The sequence below is a fragment of the Myotis nattereri genome, assembly GCF_964212035.1.
Source record: "Myotis nattereri genome assembly, chromosome: 11".
Classification (NCBI taxonomy): domain Eukaryota; kingdom Metazoa; phylum Chordata; class Mammalia; order Chiroptera; family Vespertilionidae; genus Myotis; species Myotis nattereri.
Window position 1 is genome coordinate 41,319,656 of NC_138086.1, and position 26,991 is coordinate 41,346,646.

Sequence of the window (26,991 nt, forward strand, 5' to 3'; positions counted from 1 at the left end):
CAGAGCTATCGCAGCAGAAAGCAAGCAGCTGAGGACACGCTTTGCACATATCAATGGCCAAACCTTTGAAGATACCCCAATTAGGAGAGGGCAAGCCATTTTCAAGTTCAAATATGATTTTTTTTATAACAGAATAAAGTAGCAGGCAACACTCAAATTTCTTCTCTATAGTGCAAGTCCAGAAAAGCAGCATAGTCAGTCCCCTTTACAGGTCAGGGAGTCCCAGAATGACACCATGTGCTCCATGGCCAGGCAAATTAGCAAGTTATTATGCAACACAGACTGAATGATGGTCTCCCTGCTGTAGGCATAGAGATGTTATAGACGTAAATCCTCAGTGGCTAATGCATGAGAAACCTGGAGTATTTGGCAAGTTAAGCCATCTGCTTCCAGGCCAAATATATCTAGAGCATCCAAATCTGAAAGATGTCAATCCATTTTCCCTTTGGGAAGGCACGTCCACAGCCTTCCTGGGAATCTCATTCTATTCCTTTTCATGCCTTCCTCACTGAGGATGGGAGAATAGAGAGCTGTAATAGATAACACTACATATATTAGCAGATGGATGTTTAATACCTCTCCTGTGTTCTATTTAACATTTCCATTTGTCTCACGACTGCTCTTTTGCAACCTTGAAATAATTTTCTCTTTACCTCTAATATTTTGCTGGTTTTCCCCAAGCAAATGCAGCCCACCTTCCTTAATAACAGTGACCAGGGGCTAGATCTGGAAGAGATGCTATGGATCATTTACTCTAATAACCACATTTCTAGATGAGAAAACCAGGGCCCTATCTATTAGATACACTCAGGAATTTGATAACTGAAGTCAGAGATGAAACTCTCAAAAGCTGCTATGTGGTTCCTCTGGCCTCTCTGGATTTCCCGCCTCAGCTCAGTTACAAAATTCATGGCAGAGACCATTAGGACAATAAGAATCTTAGCATCTGAAAATTCAATTTTTTTAGTCAAAAGCTTTTCCTTCAGTGCCACATGTGACAGCATGTTGTTCTATAGCATGAGTGTAGACTTTTATTCCTCTCCAAAGCCCATGCCAGGGCGTTCAGTGACATAAATCATGCCCATCTGAGACCCAAGGATCCCTTACCCGGCTGCACAGAGAAGGTGTGGTTCTCCAGAGGGGCTACCCACAAAGCTGCTTAGAAAATGAGATTTGATTTTAAAAAAACAAAGGAATATTGTTGATGGTGACCAGCTAAATGAATATGCCAAAAATATAATTTCTTTTGCTTAAATAGTTCTTTAAAAGCAAATATCACTTTCTTGAGCTAAATTACATTGTACATTTTCCATCCCGTCCCATATATTTGAAAGTAACATAAACTCAGTAGCTCAAAGGGGGTTCCTAAACCAGAGTTCAATATTGTATGAGATACCTATAGTCATATAGTCATATACATTTCCATGTAACCCCAAATTCATTAATGCCTTTGGGAACATGGTACCATGATCAGAACTATGAAGATATGCTAATTAAAAAGAAATTATGTATATAATCAAATACTGCCCATATACTGACTTTAGATTATGAATATCTGAAAGCAAGCAGTGTCTAGTATCAGTTTATGCTACACTATTTCTCCTTCCTACTCCCTTTTCATAGTAAGTGAAACTCTCTGAATAACACCAAAAAAGGGAGATACCTATGTACTTATACCACAAAATCCCTATCATATGAAAAAACAATTTTAAACATCTTCCCTACCTGGAGTTAATTCAGAGACTTTAGGAAAGGGACCCTTAACAGGTAAATATGAAAAAAAAAGTGATGGATAATTCACTCATTCATTCAAGAAACTTTTGGACCTAGGCACAGATCTAAGCTTACAATCACGGTGCTTTACATTCTCACAGGCAAGAGTAGGCACAGTCAGACAAACCAATAAGACGTATTGTTATCAGCTGCTAAGTGAAGTGCAAAAAATAAGATGGGGCATAGACAAATAAGGTGTCCTGGGGTTAAAGAGAGTTACTTTTTTTATAGGGTGGCCAGGCAAGTTCTCTGTAAACAGGCCAGATCTGAGCCAAGACATGAAGGAAATGCAAGAAGGGAAACATGTCCATTCATTTCTGGGGGAAAGACATTCCAGGCAGGGGGAACAGCAAAAGTAGAGGTCTAAAGTGGAAGTACATCACAGAGGCAAATGTGGCTAGAGGGAAATGTGTAAGGGTGAAAGTGAGAGGAGATAAGGACAGAGAGGAAGCAGGCCATGTAGGACTTTGGAGGTCATAGGAAGGACTTTTATTTCTCTATTGAAATAACTGGGGAAATAAACAAGGGTTTCATCAGAAGTGAACTGACCTTAAAGGCACCATTTTCATCATTTTAGGGAGCAGCAGAGACATCATGCAGGAAGTAATATATACTCCAGATGTTGGTGTCTTAAGTCAGGGTGGTAGCAATGAAAGCTAATAAAGTGCTCAGATGCTGTATGGACTTTGAAGGTGAAGCTAACAAGATTAGTTCCACTAGATAAGAGGACTAGAGTCTGACATTATTTTATTAGAGTTTAACACTTTTGGCTTCAGAGTTTGATCCCTAGGCATAGTGGCACATTATAGTTTATATTAGGTATTGGAGCCTCAGGGTAAGTTTCTTATTCCTGCCTGAAAACACACTGAGATAGAAAAGAGGAGAAACCAGAGATGTTGGGCAACTAAGAGTAGGTAAGAAAAATGCAAAAAATTATTGAGTCCTTTCAATTACAAGTTACTTGTATCCAGCGTGGGTTTGTGTTTCTTGAGGGAGGGAGGTGAGAATAAAAGAACATGATTAGAAAGAAAGCATGACAGTGTGAAGTGGCAACAACGGATTGAGGGATTTAGTTGAAGATCAGTGGACTTTCTGTTGAAAAGGCAATTAAGTCACATCATGGGTTATAAAAAGGTACATGCCAAATTTTCTCTTTCCATGAATCTTGTCTCACAAGAAATGAATCACTGAATAAAGAAGTCTTTGCATTTAACTCCTAACTCCACATTTAGGTCCATAGATTTTTTCCCCACACATCATAGGAATATAATTTCCTCTTAAATCCACTGTTAACAGCTTAAGATCATTACCCTGAGAATCTAGCCCACATTTCTTAACAATGGATTTTGTCTTCCACGGCAAAATCTCTGACACATAGCAAGGCTCCCAAACCAGGGACTAGTAGTGTCATCATCTGCCCAGATATTAACATAGATTAATCAGCAGATGAACTTCTGGAATGGGACCAAGGGGCCCTAGCACAAGCAAAATTAAGGCGATGAATAAGAAAACAGGTTCACCGATGAAGCAGGAAGACAAGGCAACAAACAGCTGGTAGAAGTTGGCTTCTATGACCGTAGCCTTAAAATATCTAAACAAGCTGACATACTGGGGGGAAAATTTTGGGTCACTAGGAACAAGGAAATGGAACAGATGGGAACAAACTGGTGGAATGTCTCTGTTTCAATGTTTGTTTACTCCTTTTCCAAGTCTGATATATTACACAGTTACAGTAACACACTGGTCCTCAGGAACCAAGTCTCAGCCACTGGATTGACTAACACTTGGCATCCATAAGAATCTATTAAATAAATATGTTTAGCATTGATTGATGGCTTAATTCCCTGAAAAAAATACAACCATCTTCTCCAAAGCCTGGCCTGCGCAAGCATTACTGGTGGAAGAGAAATGAATTTCACAGTGGAGACAAAACTGCCATTTGGCTGCTCCAATGCTTTACAAAGTTTGAAAAGCAAAATATGCTTTTTGGTGGGTGCAAATTGCCCTTTTGTGATCAATGGTGGCACTTTTTCAGCTATCTTCAGTTTTCAACTTGGCTAGCAAAAAGTAGCACCTTAGCCTAGAGTCACTAATCCCCACTCCCAGAAAAGCCCAAAATAAGCCTGCTGCCTCTTTATTTCTGACAGAAAGGATGATTATAGAAATCTGCTTAACCGCACTTAAGAAAATGGGCTTAACTTACACCATTAAAAATCTCATGAGAATTTCATTAGAATAATAGCAAAAGCTCACCGCAAACACACACATAGTACTGGGCTCTTACACATCTTTTACTACCTGGGGGAATATTAAAGAGACTAACATGGGAGACATATGTGAAATATTTATGAAAGACAAAGTAACTGAGATACTAGACTCATAAGACAGTAATTTCCTCTACTATATTCAGCAGCATGTACAAAAATGAGATTTTTTTTTTTTACATAATAAAATACACTGGCAAAAGCTACAGATGAAACAGTAAAAGAGAAGCAGGGAAATGCAAGTTACAATTCCCTTTAATACACTAAAATGTGCTTAGGGAAGAAACAGCTGCAGAAAGAGTTTGGGGAGTGTTTTTGCTGTTATTACTCTTTGTAAGAAAACCTTGAGTTTATATAATCTTCCTCTCAAAGAGTTTAGACGTTGTAACATAGGCCGTTCCCTTTAATGTCCCTGTGAAGCAGGTAGATGATTCAGTTATTTTGTGAACTCTCATAATGATGTCCCTGGGATGTCTAGTAGAAGGTTATTTGAAACTATAACTTAAGGATGTTCCATGCAATTACCTTTGTAGCCCCTCTATGTGTTGCTTACCTAGTCAAAATACACCCAATTTTAAAATGTTAGAATGCGGTGAGCAAGCAGATTCTAAGAGCACACTTAAGAACAGCAGTGCAAGTTCCACAATAGTATCGGGCATAGGACAGTAGGTTTCTCATACAGTCTTTAAAAATCCAGGGAGAGAGGGTATTAGATTAGTCCAAGACAGACGGGGCATTAGCATACCAGTCCCTGGTTCTCCTAGACCCGCCCCCATTACACTTCATACTTCTTCAATCTCTGAAAATGAAAACCCTTCACAGAAGTAATAAAACTTGATCCTGGACAAGATGAAGAGATTAGTCAAAATGTCAAAGGCAGCATGCCTGCTAGAGGATGCTGACAGCCTGAGCCACTTTGCAAGGGTGGTTGATGGGCAATGCCACCATGTGGCTTAGGAAGCACAAAAGCCTACCTGTCCCCACACAAGGCTGCCCACAGGCCTCACCTTTGCTGGTCATTTCTTCAGGTTAAAAGGTTATTTCCTTCTTGAAACTTCCGTTGGTTCCCACCTTCTTTGAAATGCAACCATTTAATCAATCATTCAGAAAATATGTATAGAGAGTATATTCTGTGATCAGCAATAGCGATAAAATCATGAAAAAGACAAGCAGAGCTTCCTGTGTAGTTTCTAGTCAAGAGTATAAGACACTAATAAAAAAAAAAAAAGCAAGACAAAATCAGTTTTAAAATTGGGTAATGTGACAGAGGGTAACTGGTCAGCTACTTTAGATTAGATGGCCTGATGATAACCTTTTTCAGGAGGTGACATTTCAGATGTGGATGACAAGGAGGAGCCAGGCATGTGATTAAGAGAAGAAAAAGCATTCTTGCAGAGGCAACAGCTACTTGAAAGGCCTGCAGCTGAGAAACAGATACACTCTATTTGAGGACAAAAGCAAAAAAATTGGGGTGGGGGGAGAGGTGGGGGCGGGGCATAAAATTGGGAGAATGCAGAGAGGCATGGGAATCACCCTGGGATTTATAAGCCAGAGTGAGGAGAGCACAGAGGGAAGCCATTGGAGGCGTGTAGTCATTTTTAAATGACTTACTCTCACTGCTGTATAGATAAGCTATTACAGGAAAGCCCGAGTGGAAACAGAGATACCAGTGGTGCAGCTAGTGCAGTCGCCAAGACTAAAATATTGCTGGATTGGCCCAGGGTGGTAGATGCAAAGCTAGAAGTAGTTGGATGTGGAGACAGAGATGACTGGACCTGGTTTCAGGCTTGGCATAGGGGAGGGGTAAAGAGGGAAGGGGACATAATGTTAGACTTCTGGTTTGGGTAATTGGCTAAATCCTGAGACTCTTCACTGAGGAAATGAAAACTAAACAGGGACAAGTTAAGGAATCAAGCGTCATGCTTTGGCACTTGATTTTGAAATATCTATTCAACATCCATATGGAAATGTCGAGTAGACAGTTGGATACAAAGAAGCTGCAGAAAGAGCACATATTAAATGGCCAGACGTGCTCTCCTAAGTGGCCAGTGAACTGTGGTTTGATCTTCACCTTGTTCTTTCTCCTACCTGACCTCACTCTGATGAAGCTAGAATTAGATAAAGTATATAAAGAAACCCTGCAAAGAATAAAGCAAAGCCCTCACATTTGGAATTATCATCACTATCACTATCCATCAAGTACTTATCTGGCACACATTGTGTTAAAATGTCTTTGTTATAGATGTTTCAGGAAATGTAGGTTATGCCATTCCCCACCCCCCAAAGATATTATAGCTTTTAGGGGGCTCATATTATAGAGAAAACTGAAGGTCATCTTAAAACTGATAAAAGGGAAGCATCTCTAAAAGAGTTAGCATGTCACAGGACTCCGCTGTGACCTTACACAGCCACACAGACTTGACTTCACAGATTTCCTCACCTACCTCGCCAAGTAATCATTGCACAATTGAGAGGTTGTAGCTTCCCTGGTGGTGGGCCTGCTGAAAGACTTCAGTGCCACAAATATGGCTAATGCTTCTCCACTGAATGCCACGTAATCTCAGATTTCATAATTAGTTTCTCCTTCATGCCTAATGAAATTCCAATGAAAAATGCAATTTTATAGAGCAACACTATGTCCACTCTCAGGCATGAACACTTTAGCTTGACATTGTGTGTCTGATTACTGAGAGATGTGCCCTTAAGGAATGGGACAGCTGACTGGTCGGTTTGATCTGGGCTTGGTCAGGTAGCCAAGGAGATCAGCTCCTTCTAGGCAGAGCATGTCCAGATGGACAGGCCAAGGGAAGGTAAACAGCTCTGAAAGGTAATGTAGAATTATCTCTGATTCTCTTGGCTACATAGTTTCATCCCACGAAGAAAGGGGCTCCTTGCTTTTTTGCTCATTCAGGAAAAAAATAAAAAAGCATTAAGGGTGAAATAGAGCTTAGCTATAGCTAGATTTCTCATGAAAACAAAACTTCCAAAACAACAAGAGCTATGAACTGTATCTTGAAAAACTAAGTGTAATAAAAAGAAAGAACATGTTAGACTCACACCGTGACTCCGTTTGTCACTATTGTCATTAACAAGCACATCATCCCTTTGAAATATCTTCCTTTCGGAGAACTATTATGAAACTGAAGTTCTCGGGACACCAGCCCTTGCTATGGTTTTCATTGAGGTTACCCACTTGAACAACGAGAATATAGCAAACCATTCTCTCAGGCAGAGGAGTTCACAGATGACCTGTAGAACTATGTAAGAGCCATCCCTGCCCAGAGAGAACAAAATTAATTAAGGTATTGAAAATCATAATTAATTTAACAATCTTGAAGAAAATTGCAGTGAGCTTTCAATTTTGCACATAGTGGTCGAACCAGTTTATAGATTACCAAAGCTAATTTTAAACCCACAAGTGACTTCTTTCAACAATGATAATGCTGATAAACTCTCTTCAAGACGTATGACATTGAGGGAGGTATTTACCAGGATGAACACTAATTTGCAGCAGAACGCATTTAGAAAGTTGACCTACCACAGTATGAAATCACTGAGCATTTTCCAAAGCCAAGTTAGAATTCGTTTCCAACTTAATCATGAGTGCCTGGTATTGTCTGTGCCTTTCCCCATGCTGCCCACTTGCCTAACACTGACGTTCCTCTCCTGCTTTGTTTTCCAGCCTCTGCAAGCACGTTTGTCCCAACGGTGTGCAATGGGCGTGAAGTCCTCGACTCCACCACCTCGTCTCTGTGATTGTGAATTGCGGTTGAGTTCTCGTGTTTTTAGACTGTTAGACTAAAGTGCTCGCGTGCAGCTCCAGACTATGGAAACAGAGCAAAAGAACAACCCTAGTACCTTTTTTTAGAAACAGTACAATAAATTATTTTTGAGGACTGTACAGTATATAGTGATGTGCTAGAACTTTTTAGGCTGATTTTCGTGCCCCTGTTATTAACAATTCCCCAGAACATGGAAATAACCATTGTTTACAGAGCTGAGCATTGGTGACAGGGTCTGACAGGGTCCGTCTACTAAAAACTATGGTGGCAATATTAGGTAACTTTTTCCTATAAAGTTTTTGTAGGTTCTTGTTGTAACTAATTTAGGATGCGTTTCTATGTTGTATATTCAAGTTACATTATGTGTAACAGATTGTTTTTCTCGGCACAAAATAAAAAGCATCTGTATTAATGTCAAGCTACTGAGAATAAAACCATCACGGTTTTCCAGCATGGTGGATAGTGGTCTGTTCTTTATAAATCACTCCAAGTAACTTGCATATCTTGACTTCAGACCATTTCTACTTTTTTTAAAAATATATATTATTGATTTTTTACAGAAAGGAAGGGAGAGGGACAGAGAGTTAGAAACATCCATGAGAGAGAAACATCGATCAGCTGCCTCCTGCACACTCCCTACTGGGGATGTGCTCGCAATCAAGGTACATGCCCTTGACTGGAATCGAACCGGGGGCCCCTGAGTCCGCAGGCCAACGCTCTATCCACTGAGCCAAACCGGTTAGGGCCATTTCTACTTTTAATGTTGGAAGAAACTGTCTAATATCACTTCTCTTCACGCCCATACAGTTTGAACACAAACTGTTACACTAGAGGGTTGCGAGTAGAGCTGGACTTCTTCACCGATCACAATGGTTAGAAAATATCCGGCCATTTCAGTGGCCAGATGACAAGACACATCTTGGTTTCTTTGAGCCACACCTATACTGCAGCCCAGAATCTGCTCAAATAGGGCTCCAAGGCAAGGAGGAGGGGCTCCCTATATTCTGAATGCAGAGAAGCAACCTTCATAAGTAGGAAGGAGACTGGGAAAGCATCCTGTCATTTCATTGGAAAGTCACTCTCACCTTTCATAGCTAGTCAGGCAATAAAAATGCAGGACATATTATTTCCCAATGCTTTTCCTAAGTCCCAGTAACAATGCTTAGGCACACGGGCTTGTCCCTAAACTTGACTATTTGACTAACCTAAATAAAGAGCAAACGGGGAAAGTACGGATAAGCTAAAACTGGCTTGTTCTTACCTATTTCTCCTTGTAAGCCTTTTAGCCACAGATCATTTATTACCATAGAAAAATACACTAAGAACCTAACTACCTGTCAGGTCCTGTGCCAGGTGCCAAGGATAGAAATACATTAGCTTTCTGCAACTAAACAACAACTTACCACAAGCTGAGTGGCTAAAAACAACGGAAATTTATCCTCTCGGTGGAGGGAGACAATTTATCCTCTTGGTGGAGGGAGACAATTTATCCTCTTGGTGGAGGGAAAGTAAAAGGGGGCATCTGTAATACTTTCAACAATAAAGTTAAATTAAAAAAAATAAGTTTATTCTCTCACAGTTCTGGAGGCCAGAAGTCCAAAATCAAAGCACTGGCAGGGTCCCATCCCTTCAGAAGCTCGAGGGCAGGATCCAGTCCACGCCTCTCCTAGCTTCCGGTGGTTGCCAGCTTCCTCGGCTTGTGGCCTCTGTCATTACATTGCCTTCTCTGTCTGTTTTCTCCTCCATTTGTCTCTAACAAGGTCACTTGTTACTGGATTTAGGGCCCAACTGGATAATCCAGAATGATCACATCTCAATGATATCTGCAAAGGCCCATTCTCAAAATGTGGTAGCATTCCCATGTTCCAGGGATAGGATATTGAGATATCTTTTTTTTTTTTTGGTGGGGGGGGAAGGGGGGTACTCTTCAATAAATGAAAAAAAAGAGAGATAAATAAGATGTAGTTCCTGCCTTTAAAGAAGCATAGCGACTGGAGAGTATTCTAGTGAGGGAACTATGACTGAGGAAGACAGTGAGAAGAGGAGGAGAATCAAGTACATGAGGGACCGCCAGGCTGGCATGGCTTAGTGGTTTGAGTGTTGACTGTGAACCAGGAGGTCATGGGTATATGCCCGAGTTGTGGGCTCGAGTGCATGCAGGAGGCAGCCAATCAATGATTCTCTCTCATCCATTGATGTTTCTCTCTTTCTCTCTCCTTTCCTCTCTGAAATCGATAAAAAATATTTTTTAAAAGAAAGGATATGAGGGACCCACAGGCTAATAACCAGGGCCTGGTTCATTGAGACATGCTCATACTATTCGCACAACACCCAGGAATGATGAGCAGGTGTGAAAAGCCAACAGGACTGGCCTTAAAGGAAACAAAATGAGGAGTCAGATGTTAGAGATTCTCTTTTTCCTTCCGAATACATTTGAATCAGCAACTAATCAATCCATCCAAACCGCACCAGATGCTCAAAGACAACAGTGCTCACCAGGCCCTGAATTCTCATATTGAAATAAGAACCTGGATTTTCAGGAGTGAGTGGGGGAGGCTGGGGAACGGGTTCAATGGCACTGGATGGCAAAAAAGACTTTTGCTGTGACTGCAACTGGCAGGAGTGCTAGAACAGTGCTCAGAATGAGCAGCTGCTCAAGATAAAGTCAGCCTGCTGATGGAATGTGACAGTCTGAGGCAGGAAATATCAGATAGGTTGTTCAGAGGCACAACTGATGCCTAACACAATCAAATTGGTCATGGATCTCTTTAAACAAGATAACTAGGCTGTGGTGAATCTTGAGAAACTGTTTGTGAGAGCTGAGTTTTGATTTCTGGCCACTCTATTTCACATCCAGCCTGGACACAGAAAATGCACTGACAGCTCTCGTCATTTTCTCCTGCCCTGGCACAAGCCTTGTTTCCAATTTCAAAGTGCATCATCTAACATGTGATCCCTAGAAATAATGTTTTAAAACATATTCAGAGTATACATGGAAAATAGCTGCTATAAAATCTTTTTTACTTAAGCCATTTCAAACAAATAGATTTGGGATTGATTTTTTTTTAATGATTTTTTTACTCCAGCAACATTTCATCCTTCCAAAATATAAAACTGGTTGAGCTGATCCATCTTTGCAAAAACTTCCCGAATTTAAGGAACTCAAGCAGAATGATGTATACCACTCATTAAAAAAATATCAGAACCTAACGGGATGGTCGACTATCATTGGTTTCCCAAATGTTTACAGTTTCTGAAATGCTCTGTGTCCTTTCTAGTTTAAATATCAATCTATTGTCTTGTCCACTCGGGTTTATCGTGGTAAAATAAAAAGGAGTTAGGCAAGCTGGTTTGCAGACTACACAGAGGACAGATTAAGAGAGTGGCTAAGAAAGAGGGGATTCGGTCTTCAACTCCACACTTCCCCAGGGTAGCCCCCTTTTCCTCACTTACCTGCGGTGATGGGTTTGGCCTCAGAGCTCATCAGCGAAGGCTGTTAAGCACGGAGCAGCCAACAAAGGTGAGGCGCCAGGCCGATGGAGCACCTGTGGGGATTACAACCACCACAGCTCTACTCACAAACACCCAAACCCAGGAATAAGACGAATCTCTCTCCTGTTCTGTGGCAGAAAGTTTAGCTTTATGTATTTCCCTCTGGTTTCACTCATTTATTTAACCCAAGCCATCTGAGATGAAGGAAATCTTGCCCCCCTCCAAACCAAATCTACCAGTATCCACAAGATATTTTAGACAAAGCTCTTCTTCCAAGAGTTATGAATAAGATGAGAAAGAAGTACAGCAAATTAAAAGCCTTATTGGGACATTTTGTTCAAGGAAATTGGCGATGTCTCTCTGGACCCACCAATCATTAAAAGAATCCTAAATGTCTTTTGCAGCTCCGTAAGTCTTAAAACACAATCTGGTAAATGTGTGAGGATTGAGGTGTGCCCTGTCTAAATGAAAAGACCCTGTCCAGGGCCGGGGATCTAGAATCTGCACTGAAGCTCCAATACCCTCCACTTCCAAATGGTTACTTTAAATGGATCTGTCTACAAAATTGAGTATTATCTCCAAATCCACTTACCTTAGCAACAAATGTTATATAAACCCCAATGAGAAAAGGCTTTTAAATGAATCTTGCTGGTTTACTCTGAGCCAGTTCACTTGCTTTGGTTTTACCAGTTGCTGACCAATAACCATAACAAAGTCCAAGGACTGTAAAAGGAACTCCGAATCTGAGTATCTGGCTTTGTCTTTAACTACTGATTAAATCATCTAGGGAGGGTGATAGGTTATTTTCTTTTTGAACATTTCTAAAGACTTGAGAAATGTTTAAGGTGGTAGCTCCTAAAGGGTGAACAGTTTTGCTTGTGGGTTTTGGTGATCTAAACCAGGGGTCAGCAAACCAGAGCTCGCAGGTCAAATCCTGAGCTAAGAATGCCTCTCGACTTTTAAATAGTTGGGAGAAAAAATAAAAAGAGAATTGATATTGCCCTGGCCAGTGTGGCTCAGTTGGTTGGGTGTTGTCCCATGTACTGAGAAGTTGCTGGTTCGATTCCCAGCTGTGACACATGTCTGGGTTGTGACTCCATCCCTGGTGGGGAGCCTGCAGGAGTGTGCAGGAGGCAGCCCATCAATGATGTACTCTCACATCCATGTTTTGTCTACCTTCCTCTCTAAAAAAAAACAACCAATAAAATATTCTTTTTAAAAAAGAGGAATGATATTTTATAAGTGACATTTAAATGAAACTCAAATTTCAGTGTACATAAATACTTTTATTGGAATGCAGCCACACCCACTTGTTTACATGTTGTCTGCGGCTGCTTTCATGCTGCAATGGCAGTGAGGAGTTACAATTGAGACCATGTGTGCTGTAAAGCCAAAAATATTTACTATCTGACCTTTAACAGAAAAAGTTTGCTGGCTTCTGACCTAGACAATTACAATAATAATATCAATTGACTTCCAGTTATTTGTCCCCATAATAAAGTTTTATTTCCTTCACTGATGATCCTAAAATGAACACATCTGAAAATGTTAAACTAAGAGAAATAAAATCCAGCAGAGTATAATCTCTAGCCGATTACTGTGAAGTCCATTTCAACATCCAAGGAGTGAGTTGGATGTTGAGGCTTTTTTATTTTTAAATGTATTCCCCTTGGGACTTTTTCTTTAGGGCAACCTTAATTTACTAGTATGACCTGGGCCTCTAAACCTGAGAAAATATTCATGGTTACTATAAAATATTTGTGAGGATATTTGAAGTCCTCTGAAGATCTGCTCTCCATATCTTTTATGTAAAAAGAAAAATGTGAGCAACACACTGATTTTAAACTTGCCAATGAACTCATCTTCCCACCCTAATTCACAGGAAATTAGTCTCCCATTAGGAATGACTGGGAATCACAGAAAGTAGCATTGATATAGGTCAATGGACAATTGGTCATATTGATTTTGAAAACCATAGTTAATCATAACCCAACACCTGGAGACCCCCAGTTGGTAAATGACTGGACCCAAGCATTCTTCCACATAACCATTTAAACACCTTTTCTCCCTGGAAAGAAAATAATGATGAAAGTCTACACAAAAATACTATGAAACATTTTTAATCCTGGAAAGGACTTAATTGCTAGTAACCAAAGAGGGGGAAAGTCAACAAGAATAAAATTCAGTCTTTTAAAACAAGTGAACACATATCAAATTGCTCAACATTGTTAAATGTCATGATATACTTTATCCATAGAAGACATGGTCCCATCCAGTGGAAAACTGATTTAAATATATTTTGACAGAATGCTAAGAGATATTATAGGTGGCAGTTGACTTAATGAAGTATTTAAGGCTTCAAAACCATGCCTTTTAGAAAAATAAAAAATAACTATTTCTACCACTTCAGGGGGAATGTCAATTAAAAGTCATAGAAACATGATTAATTTCTTTAAGCCCTTCAGCATTCTACTGAGCTTTGCAAAGGCAAGACCTAAAACTAAAGTGAATTTTATAGCCAGGGTTGGTCGGAATAGTTTCCTCATACTATTCTTTCTGTCATACTTCTTTAGTGCTTGGAATAAAATGACAAGTACTGGGATCCACAGGAAAAAAAAAAAAAAAAAAAAAGGAACTCCATTCCAAAAAATGGAACTGAGCTGACAAAATCTATTTAATATCTAAAATTAGAAATAAATTCTTCAATCCCAACTACATTTTCAGAGAATTCATTAAAATTTAAGGCATTTTTGACATGTCAGAGATTTTAGCCCAGTGACAGGAGAAGAAAGAATCTACCTGGGAGCAAATCCCAATTATCTCTATGGCTTGGAACATGCATGTTGAGCACAGCCAAAGATGAAGAGAGAGTGACAGGTGACTTTGCAGGAACTTCCTGACTCTGTCCAGCTGTACAACTTTGCCCGGGTTCTTCTAAAAGGGTGCGTTTCAAATGTATTTCATTCTTCTGCTTAAATTTTGACCAAAAATGGAGATAGACTCATCAGCACTGTTAGTAAGATAAAAATGAGCAATGCCAAAATAATTTCTTCTTTATAATAAGATTTTTAAAAATTAAACATGAAAAAAGGTTTATATTAAGTGATGCCCTCCATGAATCTCACACCCAACAATAAAATAATGGCAATATGCCCATGAATCCAACAGTAGAGATATACACAAAACACACATTCATTCAACAATAACAGCATCATCCAGTGTTTTACCCACCAGCCAGATAAACGTAATTCTTTATTTTTCTCCCACTTTCCACAAAAACAAAGACATAACCTGCTAAATCAAAAGTTACAAATCATACCTTATTGAAAGATGTGGGGCAAAACATTCAACACACCCTGCTCATGGCCCTGCTTCTCTCAGCTAACCACCAGTCTTTTTAAAAATGTGGGTTAAGATCTATAAAGATTACTGTTCACTGGAAACAAACCAGAGGACCTTAGATCATCAATGGCCAGGAAAATCCCCTTTCTGTCAGTTCTAAAACAAAATTGTTCAAATCCAACTTCAAACTGCTTTCAATAAATAATATTGAAGTCGTGCTAATACTAGTAATCTGTTCATCATAGGAAATATCATAATTATCTGGATCACTTTTGAATAAGAAAGACAACACTTATTTCATGACTGTTAATGGTATAACCACATTCTTCTTAATACCGTTATAAGCAACTTTCTAAAATTGAATTCCTGCCTTATTGACTTTAAAAAAAAAAAAAAAAAAAAAACCACAACTCTGTGAAGTCATAATCCTTTACATCCTGTAGCAGAATGATAACTTTTGATGCTTGACCAAGGGCAAATATCCCACTGCCATTTTCTGGGAGACCACAAAATTATTCCAATACCTTTGTACAGTTATCTGTACTTGTACACAAGTCATCCCACCTTCTTCATGATTTTGCAAGGTGATTTGATAAACAGGCCTTCCCACTCATTTTTAAATCATGCTTTGAGCATTACATAAACTGTTTAAGCCATTTGACTTTTATGATAGTGTCACTTGTTTGTATTAATGGAAAGTCAAGGTTTCTCCTTGCTTTTTTCCCCCTAAATATTCCTTCAACACCTCTAGTCAAGCTCATCTTACCAGTTCCAACAAGAATGGAATTTCAAAGGCAATTATAAGTTTCGCTATAACCCAAGCATATGCTGATTCTTCCTAAAAAATTACTGCTTACTTAGGCTTCTGAAATCAAGAAAGATACCCTATGAAAAAAACAAAAAGTTTATTGTCTTTCTTTGTTCATCATTTTTAATTTTTTTTAGAAAAAGATGTTTCAAGGTCTTGTCAGGAAAATAAATATTGGGGAAAAAACAACTATACCTTTAAAAAGTTTTCAAATCTTCCCTAAAACATAAACAAAGAAATGACAAAAATGGGATCACAATGCATATGCTACCTTCTGCCCTCCATAGCACACTTTTTATGTCGAAGTTATAAATAATAAAAGTTACCCATTAATTATATGGCATGCATCAACAGTGCACTGGTGGGCTTAACCTGGGTTTTCAGTTAGGTGTATATAACTGGAATCTTTCAGTTACGCGTATATACAGATAAATCTCTTCCTGAGTTGAGCTTCCTCTTCAGTTGAGACCCAAACCATTTGCTTTCCTATTTTTGGCAAGATACTTGACCATGTGATAAGGCAATCAAACATTTCAACCTCCTTCCCTTTTCAGCAGCATGGCCTTCTCTGTAACATCACCAAAGTGCCGAGTACGAGGGTGGGCTCTAGACTATGGTCTTGTAAAACTAGAGAGCAGGTTTCTTTATTCATCAGTCTGAAAGCAACAGCACAGTCTTTTCATATATTTGGAGATCTTGAGGATTTCAGTTGAACAGATTCAAAATGGTCTTCTTTTTCCTATGAAGGAAATATATTAAAACAAAATCAACTCATTAAAATTCCAATAAGATTTTAGGATCTTACATGTCCAGAAGGGAAGTTCTGGCAGTCATTGTAATCTAGGTGCCTGCCACTCATAATTAGGATTTTTACATTCAAATAAAGGTGTCCAATATAAAACAGATAGAAGGCCTGCCCTGAAGGATGTTTTTGATATCCAGAATATAAGACAGACAATCCAAAATAGGAGCAAACACATGACTGCTATAGATACCAAAAGATGTAGCTGTTATTCTTGTGAATAACCCAATGAGATCTTCCTAAGGGGACATTTGACCTGGGTGCTGAAATAGATGACCTTGCCATGCAAATTGTGGACAAACTAGAACTGACAGAAACTAAATATTCTCAAGATAACATAGGCTAAACATAAGAAAAAGGCTGGCAGAAATAAATAAGCCAAACAAAGACATAGATCAATTGTTTTAGGAAAATATTTTGAGCACACATATGCCAAAAATATGAAAAACACGTCTTCTTTGATAATAAATAAAAATTTTAACTCAAATATATCACAACTGGTGTTTGTTATATGACACATTCAAATGTAGCCTGTTATGCTGCCATTTGTGCCAACGTGGATGGATCTAGAGAGACTATCATGCTAAGCAAAATAAGTCAGATGGGAAAAACTCAAGAACCATATGATTTCACTCATATGTGGGATATAAAACTGAAAAGAACAAATGAATAAACAGGAAAAACAAAAAAACTCATAGACATAGACAACAGTATGGTGGTTACCAGCGGGAAAGGGAGTGGGGGTTAATAAAGGGTAAAGGTGGCCAAATATATGGTGACAGAAGAATTGACTTTGGGTGGTACACACAATACAATATACCAATGATGTATTACAGAATTATACACTTGAAACCTATATAACTTTATTAACTAATGTCACCTCCAATAAATTTAATAAAAATTATTTTAAAATGTAATCTATTAAAATAAATAATTCTTCTTTAATGGAAAAAAAGAGAAACAAAGAGGTGCAATCTCTCCCAATGTTTTCACCGTTAAAGTCAGAAAAAGCTTTCTGAAGGCTGTTGGAATGAGATAGGGAACTATGCTATCGAAGGGAATAAAGATGAAGAGGGCAAGGGTCATTTTTAAAATAAAGGAAATAGGAGGCAGACCAGCCCTAGGTGCAAGTGGATGTGTTCTAAAGTAGACGAGTAAAATGAGAAAATAATAGGAAGCTGACATTGAGTATCTGTCAGGAAGAATGAGGCTGCTTTGGTGTTGTCTCTCATTTGAGTGGAGAAGTCCAAGACTTCAGACAAGCTTTAAGGCTACAGGGACAGGGTTACAGAAAAACATCACAGTGTGCACACCAACCTACAGCTTGGCCCAGCCTTTGCGGAGATGACAAGTCCCAGGGAAAGCAGACTGCAAATCTCAGCACTCGAACTCATTGGCTCTGTGAGAGCTGCTTGGAGTCTCATGTTTACCAGACTTAATTTTTTAAATAACCATTGGTAATTCAAATGTTTATTAAGTACCCACTGTGTTATACAAGAACAGGACTAGACTGTAGGGATACAAAATGTCTGCCCTCAAGGAGCTCGAAGTATATTACAGGAAAGAGCTTCCAGGTAGCGCCATGAACTAGAAAGGAAAGCTGAGATTCTGCCCATTAGAAACTCTGGCGATGGAAAGCAGGCTTTCCCCAGGGGCATCCTTTGGGGTTTTAGACTCGTCACCCCCTTGACATGGTTACTCTTTTTAAAAAAAAAAAAAAGTGACAAGCTTATTACTGAGCTTCTGTCCAAATGAAATGCCATTTTCACGCACACCTTGTGACTCTAAAGTCTGACAGTCCCATTCGTGGTGAATCAACAAGGTTGAAAGGGCACATAAGCATCGCTTGTCAAGTATAAGTAGTATATTCAAGGATACAGCTGGTCTGGCCCCAGCAGCATCTCCGCCCCATATCAAAATGTGGCAGCATACCCTTTGGGAAAAACGTTATTCTCTATCTCACCAATCAATACAGTCACTAACTCCACGGAGCCCTCCATTCATCGATGTTCTACTATATGCCTGGGCCTGGTTCACTGATGGTTTGGTTGAGCTGAAACCCAAGGGTTCTGACACAGCTAACTAATCTCAGCACCAGGTATACATACTGAAAATCTACAGGATCGCTCAGCACCATGGGCAGAGCCCAAAGCCACTCTCATGGCTATAGTCAATACATCTCTTGATAGGACGTGCTATATTTTTACTGACTTAAGCTATTATAGAGTCAGTAAACTGTTTGGTCTGACACGTGGAAAAAATACAGGCTGGTATATTAGTCACCCTTCTTTGGGGCATCAAACCCTGGAAACAAATCTTAGGTGCTTATTAAATCATCTGGGTCACTCATGTAGAAGCCCACAGTAAGGTCCCATCGTCTGAAAATACCAAATAGAATTGAGTAGCTGATAGAGACTGCACCAGACAGTCTGCCACAAATGATGCATGGATCCATCATCCTGCCCAACATAGCAATGAACTTGCCTATACAGACTGAGTATGAAGCACTCTGTTTTTTTGATGCAGAGATTACCACAGCATGCCAGACTCGGGATCCATGCCAAAAGTTGACCAGTTTTCCTGACATAGATTACATCAGACCTTTGTCTACCTCTCTGGGCTAAGAGTGATACCTCACCACTTATGACACCTGTTCAGGATATGATGTTACTGTTCCAGTATGATCAGCTAACTCCAGCCATACCGCTATGGCTCTTGAAACAAACCTGCTTAATATTTGTGGCTTTGTGGACCATTTAAAGTCTGGCAATGGTGTCCTTTTCATCACAAAAGCTACCCAGTACTGGTCTGAAAGTAGGGGTATTTAGTGGCCTCCCACACTTCCTCCCATCCAAAGAAATATAGTGCTCTTGAGCATTGGAATGGCCTTCTCAAAAATGGACTAAAAAATACCTCTGACTCTATCTCCCTCACTTCTTCCTGGTCCACACATCTTAGTAAAGCAGTGCGGTTATTAAATATGGCTGTCCCCAGAAGGGGATCGTCTTCTCTTGGCTACTCCATGGAAAGAACTGGGGGAAAGATACTAACTGAGTCTACATAAGGTTGTGTACATTATAAGATTTTGCTCTGAACACTCCTAGGTATGATGTGTCCTTATTTTTACCCCAACAGCAACCCCTAGGGTGATAGCCTCTCCAGAAAAAGCCCAGCAGATTCAAATATAATTCTGGCTTAGCCACTGTATTATTTTGTTGGACTTTCATGATCCTAGACCAAAAGGATATAGGCCACTTGGTTGAATAAACTGCTCATCAAGTCCTCCTATGCCTACATGGACAAAGATGGGGGACACACTGGGTGTCTTATGTTTTTTTAAATGCCCTTGTCCCTCTTTCACCTGAATGTTCTGGAACATAGGTTTAGGTGCCAATAGGGATGAGTATAAATAAGGTGAAGTTTTAGCTACTAAACTGGGATAAACTGATTTTATGGCAGAAGAAGAACAATGCAATCTGATAATGAGGCACTTGGGAGGAGGTACCTTAGAAAATAAAAGGTAAGGGGGAATGGAGGAACATTAGTCATCATTTTTTTTTTCAGAGGCACCCTGTCACCTTCCCATAAAGGAAAATGCCTTAGTGTTAATCTCTCAAAATTTAACTAATTACTGGGTCTACCATACCCACCAGATGTTCTAACATCAATTTGGTTGCCATTCTCCTTAAATCCGTTGGAAGTGAGACTTTGGGAACTGGTATAATTGCTGATACTCTAGTTAATGCTTCTGCTGTGAGTGCTAAAATGTCCTTGGTCCCTGAATAGGAATCTCATGTCTTCTAAAGTGTTTATGAAACTATGGCAGGCTCACTTGTTAGCTTGAAAGTAGGGTAAAATATCAGTTCATGACAAGCACTTCATATTACTATTCCATAGTAATAGTATCCTTCCTAAACTACCATATTAAGAACAGAAAAATAGCCCTGGCCAGTATGTCTCAGTGGGTTGGAGAGTTATCCCATACACCAAAAGGCTGCGGGTCCAATTCCTAGTCAGGGCACATACCTAGGTTGCAGGTGAGATTCCTGGCCTGGGTGCATACAGGAGGCAGCCAGTTGATGTTTCTTTCTCTCTCTCTCTCTCTCTCTCTCTCTCTCTCTCTCTCTCTCTCTCTCCCTTCCCTTCTCTCTCAAATCAATAAACATATACTTGGGTGAGGATTTTTTAAAAATAAAAAGAAGGAAAGAATTATTAAATAACCATTAGTAGAAGAGGAATATGGCTTATTCATTTTATTTTTAAATGATCCTCTATAATAGATTCATGTGGTGAAATTAGGAGTAAAAGGAACTGGTTACTAAAATACTTCCAATAAATTCATCTTTTGTCACTTGTCCTTCCTTCTGAAAATCATTTCAAATGCATATTTTCTTCTGTTTGATTCTATTTTTAATCCTGAGTGGATAAACTGGTCATTTCTGTCTTTTAAGTCAATAGTGAAGAATGTGAATAAAATGTGTTTATAAATAATATTTAAGGCTTCATGTTATCTGTCTGGATATGGTAATCATTTCAAAGCCAACAAATGTGCTGGCATCTGATAAGGTACATTTGCTACCTCAGCAGTTTACATAACTTCTATTTTCTCTGCATGAAGCAATCTCGTTATAAAATTTTTTTAAAGAAAAGTATAAATGCACATGAGATCTTTCATTAATATTATAATACATTATCTTTTCTTTTTTAATATTATAATACATTATCTTTGTGAAAATTCAAACGTGACAAAAAATGTCTTATTCCAAAAACTAAAGACACCCATTAGTTCAAACTGCCAAAAAGCAACTACTGTTAGTAGTTCGTTATGCAAATACTAATATAAATGTATATTTATTAGCAATGTGACAGTCTATGTGGCTTTTTTTTTTACTTTGTCTTGGATCTACTGACATAGGTATTTATATCTTTAATAGCTGCAGGGTTACACAGTATTCCATTACGTTGCTAAATGAACATTTCTTATCTAACTCCATACTTACGGTGTTTAAGGTTGTTTCTGCTTGGTTAACCAGCAAAAACAATGCTGCAGTGAACAGTCTTGTATTTATATCCTTATGCCCTTCTAAGAGCATTTTTGTTAGATAAATGAGGACAGAAATATAGCCATGCTGACTGACAGGGCCTGCAGAACTGCTACTATTGGGTTCCTACGGCCCCTAATTTATAGATGCACAGTATGACCAGGTTAACGTTCGCTCTCACCTTTGTGGCCAAGGATTTGAGTTTCCCCAGTAGTGACTGCTTATTAGAATATACAACTTCCTCTTCATTATCTTCTCCTTCCATGATAGCACAACTGTCTGCCGCTGGGAGTTCACACTCTTTCGAGTTAGTTGACATTACTAACTTGGAATATTTGTACTCCAATCTAAGTAGTAGTAAATAAATAGATAAAGTGGGGGTTTAATATAAAATAGTACTTTTTTTAAGTGATCACACACAAACTCATTACGTTGTCTTGTACTACAGTTGCTCTACCGACAAATTTCCCTCACCTCTAGCTATTGCACTATATGTTCTCATTTTTGTACCATCTACACACAAATCTTTTTCAGGGTTTCAGAGGATCAATGCAATACAGTGAACTCTATCATCCTTTTACATGGACTAAATTGTCCAATTATGAATTTTTGAAAGACAAAGAGAAACCTTGAGTTCTAAATGCATTTTCTTAATTTATAAATATTTGGAAGCTAATTTACCATACAGTGTTCCAAAATTCAGGTCATAAGACTAAGAATACCATATAGGCAATTGATTTGGTCTTTACCATTTCTATCACTCATCCCTTTCTATTAGAAAGCCACAGATATTCCAACTGTCTTGAGGTATTATTATATAGAACCTTCACAGCCCCATTGATACATAAATCGTTTTAAAAGAGTCAAATCATGTAACACCGCAATATAAATCAGGAGTTAGACTCAATATTCAACTCTAGATTCTTGGATTTCTTGAATAAATAAAGCTGCTATCTGCTTATACAATTAGTTTGTTTCTTTGCAAATATCTTCCCACAAGAAACTAAAAAAAAAAAACAAGGAAAGTTGGGGCAAGAATACATCATGTCAGGACAAGAAAAATAGACACAGAAAAAAAAAAATGGCTTTCTGATCTCAAACCTGAGTCACCATTTTTGTTTTGTATAAATGGATCAAATTCAATAATCTCTGATGTTCTATGATCTCTATATTGTCAGAATTATAATTACTTCCATTTGCTTTCTTTAAGGCCTTTCTTATAACTCCTTCACTAGAAGAAACTCCTTGTGTCTCTGAGAGAAACTATTGGATATAATGATTAAGTCTAAAATTTTCACAAAAAAGATCCAATGAGGTTACTTACTTCTGATTCTTTTTCCAAAAATAGCAAGTTAGAGCCACCAGCAAAACAGCTGTGAAAGCTCCCACACCTGCTCCCACTTTTAGCCAAAAGTCAACTGTTTCACAGGTTGACAATTTTTTCTCAGGCAAAGAAATTCCTTTAATGCACCATTTTGGTTCATTCCATACATACAAGGTTTCCTTTTAAAAACAAAAAACAGAGATGACATAAAAAATAAGATTCAGATGGAGAAGAGCTTTGCTAACTAACCCTTTATTCATGTAGGCATAGAGGATTATTCAGCATTCATCTAGTAGAAGCTCTAGAGATGTAGAAGTTATATAGAAGGTGTAGAAGAGATACAGAGAGTGGATAAGGAAATGAATTAAAATGCAATAGAACCAATTAAAACCATGGATTGTCACATACATGCTAAGGAAGTTGAATAAAAATGACTCCATCTAGACCAGCGGTTCTCAACCTGTGGGTCTCGACCCCTTTGGAGGTCGAATGACCCTTTCACAGGGGACGCGTAAGACCATCCTGCATATCAGATATTTACACTATGATTCATAGCAGTAGCAACATTACAGTTATGAAGTAGCAACGACAATAATTTTATGGTTGGGTCACAACATGAGGAACTGTATTTAAAGGGCCAGAAGGCTGAGAACCACTGATCTAGACACATCCTTTGGCTATTTTCCTCACATTTCTGATATCTCTGACTTCTGACTCATGTTTTTAAATGAACGTTTAGTTGGTTAATATAATTATAATTCGAATGTTTTCCCCTACAGGCCTCTTCCTTGAGCAGGAGAGTAGACCTTGCACCCTGGACATGTAAATACAATTTGAATGTCAGGCTTTGGTGACTGGTGTGGGGGCGGGGGGGGGTACACAGATTGCACCCCACTTCCCATGCCTAAATAAGGATGGAATTATTCTGGGTCATCACTACCCACACGAAGTTTTACTCTGAGTTTCCAAAAGTAGATGACAATTTATTTAAGGCAATGTTTTTCAACCTGCAAATTGCAACCAGTGAGTAATAAAATCAATTATTTTTGGTCTCAACCAGCAATTAGAAAAATAAATAGATCAAATAAAACAGATTAGAAATAAAAACCAGAGCACAGTGCATGGTTCCTAATACATTTCAACATATGCAGTGACCAGTAGCAACATGCATGATGATTATATTCAGTGGCATTAAGTGTCATGGGGCATTACATTTTTTGCTCCTGGTGTCTCATTACATTTTCTGGTGTATGCTGGTCACTTTATCAACACCCTGACAGGAGGATAACACCACAATGTTTAATTTGGTTTTATATATTTTTTCAGTTAGTAATTGATGTGCAGAAGAATCATATTTATTTACTTTGAGAAAAAGTTTCAACCAAGTCTGGATAAGAACTTTCAGCATTTTTTTCTAAAAAGGACATTAAAATTAAGATTTTTTTCATGCATGATAACTACAACATTTTTGTTAAACTAAGTATGAGTAAATTACTTTTATGAGAAGGATGAGGTGAGAAATGAAGAGGCATATTCCAGTTGAACTGACACATCTCTAAGTGTAGGTAATGACAATAAAGAGACAAATGTTAAGCCTAGTCAGCAAATGTTGACTTCATCTGAAGTGCGTTCCAACAGGAAAACAGACCGTAAAAAGAGCTTATATGGCTTTATTAAATGTCCAACACCCAGTGAAAAATGGTACCCTCTAATGTCTAATGACAGTCCTATAAATAAAGCGCTAAAACTTCAAAATAAAAAAGATCCTTATAAACCCAGTATGCTTAACTTTAAGCTCTTCAAATTGTTAAACAAAACAAAAAAATGAAGCTATTGGTAAAATTTCTTAGCCATCTATAACTTAGTCATTTTATGCATTTCTTAGTCATTTTATTAATTAGGAAGCTTTACGCCTTCACTTGGTCACATGTCATCGGCAAACCTGGAAATACAGCTGAAAAGCTTATTCTTCCAGCATGTAGGAACTTTTTGTGAACAAGGTGAGATAAATTAGATGATAAATTCAAAAACATTCCTCTTAGTGATCACACAGTCCGCTTTAAATCTTTACTACTATCTGACATTTAGAACTATTGCTTAACACAGCCTTAGAACCTGGTGTAGATTTTTGAGATCCAATTTGATAGGAGCACTTTTATCGCACATTGTGCAGCTCTGTTAGCTTATATCAGCTATATGTGGAGGACTTGTCGTGTGTAACTTTAACTTTATACGCATCTGGATTTGGATGTATTTATAGAGTTGGGGAAGTGAAATATAAAATGAAAAATTACAAAGGATGGAGCAGGAACTAGGGCAGAAATATAGTGGAATCATTTAAAACTTAAAAGAAACCTATAGCAATAATCTGTAATCACTGTCATTTTCTATCAAAAGGCTTCAGCATCCAAAGAAATCTACCCTAACTTGTGGACATAATGGAAAACACAGTGAGAGCTGTCCTTTGTATTATGTGAAGCTTATAGAAGAGCAGACTTTTTGAAATATTTTATTCAGAGATTGGAGGTAAACCTACTCACTGACTGAATCACACCCATTTGTTTGCTGTTACAATGGAATACACTAAACAAGATATATGAGCTTAGAAATGGCATTTGTACTTTTTCCAGTTGAACCTTGATCTCATTTGGCAAATATCTTCAAAACTGCATATTTAACTGATTTTGGTATTTCTCAAATTAAATTGGAAATATGAAGGGGGATCATATATGTCAACATGTCGAATACATCAAAATATATTATTCTTATGATCAAAACATATATTTAAAAGGATCATCTCACCACTATCTGTTTCTAATGTTCTTATCACATGTTGAACAGAACTTCTTTAATGAAGACAGTTTGAGATAAAATTAGAGGAACTGTTGTGACCTATCTTAAACTCCCAATCATTACCTTCCAGAATAGAAATATTAAATATTAAAGAATATTTTAATAAAGATAGTTGAGATTTTCAAAACTTTAGTTAAACTTGGTAGCCAAAAAAAGGGGATGCATCTTAGTTTTTCATTTGCTCTAAAAAAATGATTATAAGATAAGTTTATCATAATTTTAGAGCAAAGGTAAAGATGAATTTCCATTGTGAAGCATTAAAAGTATATTATTATTATTACAAGGACTTAAAAGACATCATGTTTTGTGAATCTGAACTTTTCATCCTTACCTACTTAATAATGTTAAAAAAGAAATTGCTCAACAGTCACTATACGTGAGCAACACCGTCTTTGAATGCTCAGTGTAAAACTTCAGCTACCTCAGCATATGGGAGTTTAGCTTCCACACTTGATTTTAAATGCATATTAATGTCACATTAAGGGAACTATAAGCTTTAGCCATGCTCTCAAATCTGAGTTTCTCTGATGTAAGCGATGTTAGACTGAAGGACTGTATCTTCAATGACACCGTTCTGCCTAGGTAGATTTGCTCCTTACCTGAAATCCTCTCTTACAGGCGCCCTCAATCTCATGAAAGTCATGCTCTGTGCACAGAGGGCAAGCTTCGGCACTCTCCCACAGGAAGTAAAATGTACATCCATCACAGGTGCCTGCTGGACACTTGCTGAAATAAAAAGTTTAAAAAATAAACATCGTTTTGTATCACATTCAATCAAGTCTAATCAACACCTGAGTGTGGACTGCATACTGGGAAGTAATGCGTGGATACCGAGAAAACATACATTAAAAAAAATAATCTATAGGAGACAAAACGACAATGAGATTCCACTTCGCACCTCCTAGGATGGCTAGAATCACAAGGACAGAGAATAACAAGTGTTGCAAGGATGTGGCGAAACTGGGACTTTCACACACTGCAAAGCGGTGAGGGTGCTTTGGAAGAATCTGGCAGTTCTTCAGACAACTAAACAGAAAGTTGCCACAATTCCAATTCTAGGTAAATACCCAAGAGAAATGAAAACATTTTCGCAAAAAACCTTGTACATGAATGTCCAAAAACATTTTCACAGAAAAACTTGTACATGATTATTCATAACAGCCAAAATGTGGAAACAACCCAGATGTCCCTCAACATTAAGATGGTGAATGGATAAACAAAATGTGGTATATCCATACAACGGACTATTACTCAGCCATAAAAATGAATACAGTACTAATGCATGCCCCAAATTAGACAAACCTCAAAAACATTATGCTAAGTACAAGAAGCCAATAAAAAACTCCATGTGTCATGTGTTGTTATTCATGTCAAAGTCCATAACACGGAAATTTATAAATGCAAAGTAGGTTAGTAGTTGCTTAGGCTGGGAAGGGGTCTGGGGTTTAGGGAGCTGATTAAGGGTATGATGCTTCATTTTAAGGAAATAAGAAAGATCTAAAATTAACT

General features: G+C 38.3%; 2 protein-coding genes across 2 annotated transcripts in view; one reads left to right on the top strand and one right to left on the bottom strand.

Moving 5' to 3' along the window:
* Positions 1 to 8,318, top strand: part of GRM3 (glutamate metabotropic receptor 3) — a 193,269-nt gene extending 184,951 nt beyond the window's left edge. Inside the window, exon 7 of the mRNA XM_081102566.1 lies at positions 7,720 to 8,318. Coding sequence (XP_080958692.1) covers positions 7,720 to 7,793 — 74 coding nt within the window. The 3' untranslated portion in view covers positions 7,794 to 8,318. The remainder of the gene's footprint in view (positions 1 to 7,719) is intronic.
* Positions 8,319 to 14,292: 5,974 nt separating this feature from the next.
* ELAPOR2 (endosome-lysosome associated apoptosis and autophagy regulator family member 2) overlaps positions 14,293 to 26,991 on the bottom strand; it is a 129,435-nt gene continuing 116,736 nt past the window's right edge. The window contains exons 19-22 of the mRNA XM_081102567.1: positions 26,082 to 26,208; positions 22,630 to 22,808; positions 21,487 to 21,652; positions 14,293 to 16,200 (exon numbers count right to left, since the gene is read on the bottom strand). Of these exons, the coding sequence (XP_080958693.1) occupies positions 16,141 to 16,200; positions 21,487 to 21,652; positions 22,630 to 22,808; positions 26,082 to 26,208 (532 nt within the window). The 3' untranslated portion in view covers positions 14,293 to 16,140. The remainder of the gene's footprint in view (positions 16,201 to 21,486; positions 21,653 to 22,629; positions 22,809 to 26,081; positions 26,209 to 26,991) is intronic.